Below are 5,335 nucleotides of genomic sequence, written 5' to 3'. Positions count from 1 at the left end.
ACAAGGCCTTTTTTTTAAAAAAAGATTTATTTATTTAATATATGTGAGTACACTGTTGCTGTCTTCAGACATACCAGAAGAGGGCATCAGATCTTATTACAGATGGTTGTGAGCCACCTTGTGGTTGTTGGAATTGAACTCAGGACCTCTGGAAGACCAGTCAGTCAGTGCTTTTAACCACTGAGCCTTCTCCAGGCAAGGTTTTACATAGCTCGGGTTAGACTCAAACTGGCTATGTAGCTGAGAGTGACCTCAGCCTTCGGTTTCGACTGCCTCCCCTCCTCCCACCCCGGGGTGGAAGGAGGGGGCTGGGATCACAGATCTGTAGCACCACTTCAGTTTTATATGGTACCGATGCTAGAAAGCAGCGCAGCTCTCTATCATGTTAGGAAAGCACTCTGTTGACTGAGCTCATCCCTAGGTCCTTCCTCACATTCTTAATGGTTGCTTCTGGCCTCCTAACGTTTCTGGAAGGGACTTGACTGATTTCTTGGGCAAAAGCTCTTGTCAGTTTCTACCAGAGTGGGAGCAGGAAGTGGTGTGCTGTTCCTTAAGTTAAACATGGCAAATCATGAGGTCGATCTAGGTGAGAGTAGGGGGACAGACGCCATGCTGCTTTCCGCCGTCTCTTTTGCCAAGAGCAAGTCAAAAACTATTCTGGTGAAACTGGTGAGCCAAGCCGGGACAGGTTTCTCCTTCAACCACAAGAGAAACCGACTCCGAGAGAAACTGACCCTTCTGCACTATGATCCAATAGTGAACAAAAAAGTTCTCTTTGTGGAACAGAAAAAAATACGTTCTCTCTGAGTAGTGGATTGAAAAGGAATTTGATTCATAAATAAGAAGATAAAGGGTGAGGCACCATTCCGAACTCTGGAGTGTTCAATGAAGACGAGGAAACGGCAGCATGGCCTTGGCGGATGTGAGGGACCGGTGCCAAGAAAGAGCCCTTCACAGAGACCACGTATTTATCTCCCTGGATGCTTTAGAGGCCTTAATAAAAAAAGTATCAAAATAGCCCATTAAAAAAACAAAAAACAAAAAACAACAACAACAACAAAAAAAAAACCATGGCAAATCATAGTAAGAGAGGAACACTCGAGACTGTGCCGTCCGCTAAGGTTCCGGCTACGCCAGCCAGGCACCGATGTCTGCGTACAGCCATCTCACGGCAGATTCTGCAGTCTGCCTTTGCATCCGTACCTGCTCTCAAGCCCACGCCACATCAGCTTTGTGTTCCTTCATTTCCTGCCTAAGGCTAGTCCTGGTATCGCCAGGAAAATCCCATTCCAGGTTTTCCATGTTTCAAGACCCCCCCCCCCCCTCACGTCTCCCCATTCCCTCTGTGGCAGGGTCTCCTCTCTCCTCAAACTCACCTTGAACACAGTCCTGCCTTGCTTTCTCAAGTGCTTGGATTACAGGCATGTGCCACAGTTGAACATAATCCTGTGGCCATCAGTCACAGGCAAGGCCAGGCCTCTAGTGTTCTGGCTAGACTCCACCCCCACAGTTACCTGGCAACATCCAGGTAACCCAGGCCACTATAGAAGGGACTTTCAGGCCCCTCTCAGCTCTCTTGCTTTTTCTCTCTCGCCCTTACCCTCTCGTACCCCCTGTTCCCCCCCTCTCTCTATTCTTCTCCCCTCTTTCCACGTGGCCATGGTCAGCTCTATGTTTTCTTTTTCTCTTTACTTCTCTATCCCTTTCCTTTTCCTACTTCTCTATAATAAAGCTTTGAAACCATGAGCTGCCTCTTCTTATCAACACCCACCGTGTAGGAACAACGGGGCAGGCCTCAGCATCTCCAGCCGCCAGAAAAGGACCAAAGACTCTTCTGCCCAGCTAGGCTTCCTCTATAGGTACACGGGCCCGTGCCAGAACGGCACCGCATCCTGAGCAAAGACCTTCCCGCTATCAGGGCAACTTCGCACAGGTACGCGGGCGCCCGCTCGGTTTCCTTACATGCCACTCCTCCACCCCCACCCCATTTCATTTCTTCTCTCTTCAACTTTTACCTTTATCACACACCGTTTACTGCTGGCCATCTAAATCTACTTCATCTTAAAAAGCAATTCCATACTTGACCATGTATTTCCCTCTAGATTCTGCATATGGGGCTATTCATGGGAAACTAAAAAAAAAAAAGAGAAAGGACTCCTATAGAATAGTGGTTTCTGAGCAATCAAGCTAACTGAGAAAGGGGGTCTGGGGGTCTGGCCGTGACTCTGGGAAAAGAGCTTGCTCTGCACGCAAGAAGACTTGAGTTCAAATCTCTAACGCCCACGTAAAAGTTAGGCCAGCCTCCTGGCACTATTGGATCAGAGGCAGGCAGATCCCTGAAGCTTACTGGCCAGCCAGCCCACCGAATCAGTGAGCCCCAGACTCGACAAGAGACCCTGCCTCAAAAATAAGGCAGATGGGCTGGAGAGAGAGCTCAGTGGGTAAGAGTGCCTGCTGTGCAGAGTTTGGATCCTAGCACCCGTGGAAAAAAGTAGGGCACGGCTATAAGTGACTGTAATCCAGTTCCATGGGGACAGAGACAGGAGGAGCATGGGGCAGGCCAGCAACCTACCTCAGGTTCACTGACAAACCTGTCTCTAGAGGGTAAGGCTGAAAGGGAGGGTACCCACCATCCCTCTCTGGCCCCTAATACCTCTCCTTTCATCTCCTTCCCTTCTTCCCTTACACACTCTTTCTCTCCTCCCCCCCCAAAAGACACAAACAGACTCATACAACAAACTCCCTATTTTTTCACTCCCCCACATAGCTACATGCACACACATACACACACACACACACACCACCACCACCACCACCACCTCCACCACCACTAACAACAGTGAAGGATATCAGATAGTAATGTGACATGAGTCAGGTAAACGTGTAGGCAAGAATGAAATAATGAATGAAGAAAGGAGATTTAGTAAGTGAGTTGAGGAAGTGTATATAAATATAAATATATATTGGTCCATGTATAAAATCAATAGCACCTGCCCACATTGTTGAGTAACTACCTAAACTGCAGTTAAGAACACAAGCGGGATTAGGCTTGGTTGGGGGCAGTTCTAGACCAGCCTGGGCTGCTGAACGAGACAACGTGGCAAACAAGCAAACCCCACAAACCTCAGAATAAGCTTCTTCCCTTTACCTCCTTGTCACCCCTCTTGGTCCCCAGCGACTGGGCAGAAGATAGGAGTCTGTGGATTAGTGGTGGGAGTTGGTGGCAGATGAAGCCACACACACACACACACACACACACACACACACACACAACACACACACACACGCACACGCGCACACACACACACACACACACATAGGTTAAGCTGTCTGAAATCTCCCTCTGTACCCTAGAAATGTAAAGTGTGGGCACCAGAGATGGGAGAGCTTTGGAGCATGGCTTGCTGCTGGTCCTGTGGACTCTGCTTCCTTTTCCACTGGTACAATACTGCTAGTGAAAATGCACTTCTCACATCTACTTCCCCCGAGTTAAAAGTCTTCTCATTCAGTATAGAGTTGTGCTCCTGACACACCACTTGAAGCAAAGCAGATGGTTCTCCCTCCCCATAAACAGGCGGCCATCTGGTGAGGGGGCATTTGGCTCAGGCTTGGGGAAGGAAGCAAGCCACCCAAGAATTCTACCTTATGCTCAAAATGCCATCATCCATGATCATAACTAATGTTTATTGAGCACTTACTATGTGCCAGGCCCTGTTCTTAGTGCATCACATGTATCACAGTAATTCACTCACCATGAGACATAAGACTATTAATGGCAAAACCCTAGGGATGGAGAAACTAGGCACAGAAAGGTTTATTACTGGCTTGGGATGTAGTTCAGTGGTAGAGCACATGCCTATCACACAGGAGACTTTGAGTTCAAGTCATAGCACAAGGAGAGAGAGACACACAGAGAAACAGATACAGAGATAAACACACACACACACACACACACATGAGAGAGAGAGAGAGAGAGAGAGAGAGAGAGAGAGAGAGAGAGAGAGAGAGCTTAAACCTAGCTAGGCAATTACAAATGATTGTGTAATTGCCTAGCTAGGTTTAAGCAGAGGCAGGATGACTGCTGGTATTTCAGAGCCATCATGGTCTACATAGAGAGTCTCAAGCAGCCAGTGCTACATAGACCCAGCTTCAGATCATCAAACCAAGGAGGTTAAATTACTTATCTCTGTCTTAAGTAGGGGCAAAAGTAGGGTCTGACCTCAGGCAGCCTTGCTCCGGGGCTCAGAACAAGAACTACATTGTATATTCCTAGTAGACACAGCACTGAGGGTCTCTGTGTGTCTCTGTCTCTCTTGCACTCTGTGTTTGCTCACACACAGCCATCTACATTGAGCAGCTGATAGGAAAATCTATTTGAGTCATTCACAGTTGTCATAGTTAAGGTTTTACTGCTATGAACAGACACCATGACCAAGGCAACTCTTATAAGGACATTTAATTGGGGCTGACACGTTCAGAGGGCCAGTCCACCATCATCAAGGCCGGAGCATGGCAGCATGCAGGCAGGCATGGCGCTGGTGGAGCTGAGAGTTCTACATCTTCATCTGGACGCTGCTAGCAGAATACTGGCTTCTAGGCAGATAGAGCAAGGGTCTTAAAGCCCACACCCACAGCGACACACCTACTACAACAGGGCCACTCCTTCTAATAGTGATACTCTCTGGGCCGAGCATATCCAAACCATCACAACAGTGCTGGGTAAATGAGACCCTTAGATGACTTCCTGCCCACTTGACATAGGTCATCTATTTAGCACGACACAAGATGGCCTCTTACTCTTAAACTCTGAACCTCCTCTTTAATAGTTTGAATAGTATCATAAAGAGCACCAATGTGTTGTTCCAAACCCTATCCCTCTTGGATACTCAAAGCATTAGTAACATATTTTTGCTAAGTGATTAACACTTTTTGCTGTCTTAACTTCTTGTGTCAGAGCAATTGTAGAGGCAGTGGTGCTAGCTGTCAATGTAATTAAAGCTGCTATACCAGCAATAATCAAGCCTACTACTCTCTTGCTTCTACTTAAAGCCTGACTCATTTCCTTCAGTACCTGCAAGCTTTTTTTAGACTACCAAGATCCTGTAATAGTCACAGGTAATAAAACAAAAGCTGGTTGATAGACCACCATAACAGACATGCCAGTTTTCAACACACTAACACAATTAGAAAGTGTACAATTGGTACAACTTACATTAGCTACTGTAGAAGAAACAAAAGTAATTTAAACATAACCAATTAATAAAAAATTAGGAGCTTTAACATACGCACTAACACTTGTTTGAAATCCATATCCTGTCCCAATTTTATCTATTGC

The 5,335-nt window shown here is 46.7% G+C and overlaps 1 protein-coding gene across 1 annotated transcript; it reads left to right on the top strand.

Moving 5' to 3' along the window:
• Positions 1 to 579: 579 nt before the first annotated feature.
• On the top strand, positions 580 to 1,013 carry LOC127696089 (39S ribosomal protein L33, mitochondrial-like). Its single transcript, XM_052198581.1, has one exon. The coding sequence runs from the start codon at positions 610 to 612 to the stop codon at positions 805 to 807; it is 198 nt and encodes a 65-aa protein (XP_052054541.1). The 5' UTR covers positions 580 to 609; the 3' UTR covers positions 808 to 1,013.
• The last annotated feature ends 4,322 nt before the right edge of the window (positions 1,014 to 5,335 follow it).

This window comes from Apodemus sylvaticus, chromosome 11 (genome assembly GCF_947179515.1).
Source record: "Apodemus sylvaticus chromosome 11, mApoSyl1.1, whole genome shotgun sequence".
Taxonomy (NCBI): Eukaryota; Metazoa; Chordata; class Mammalia; order Rodentia; family Muridae; genus Apodemus; species Apodemus sylvaticus.
The sequence above is the reverse complement of the archived record's forward strand: the minus strand, read 5'-3'. Positions and strand labels throughout refer to the sequence as shown.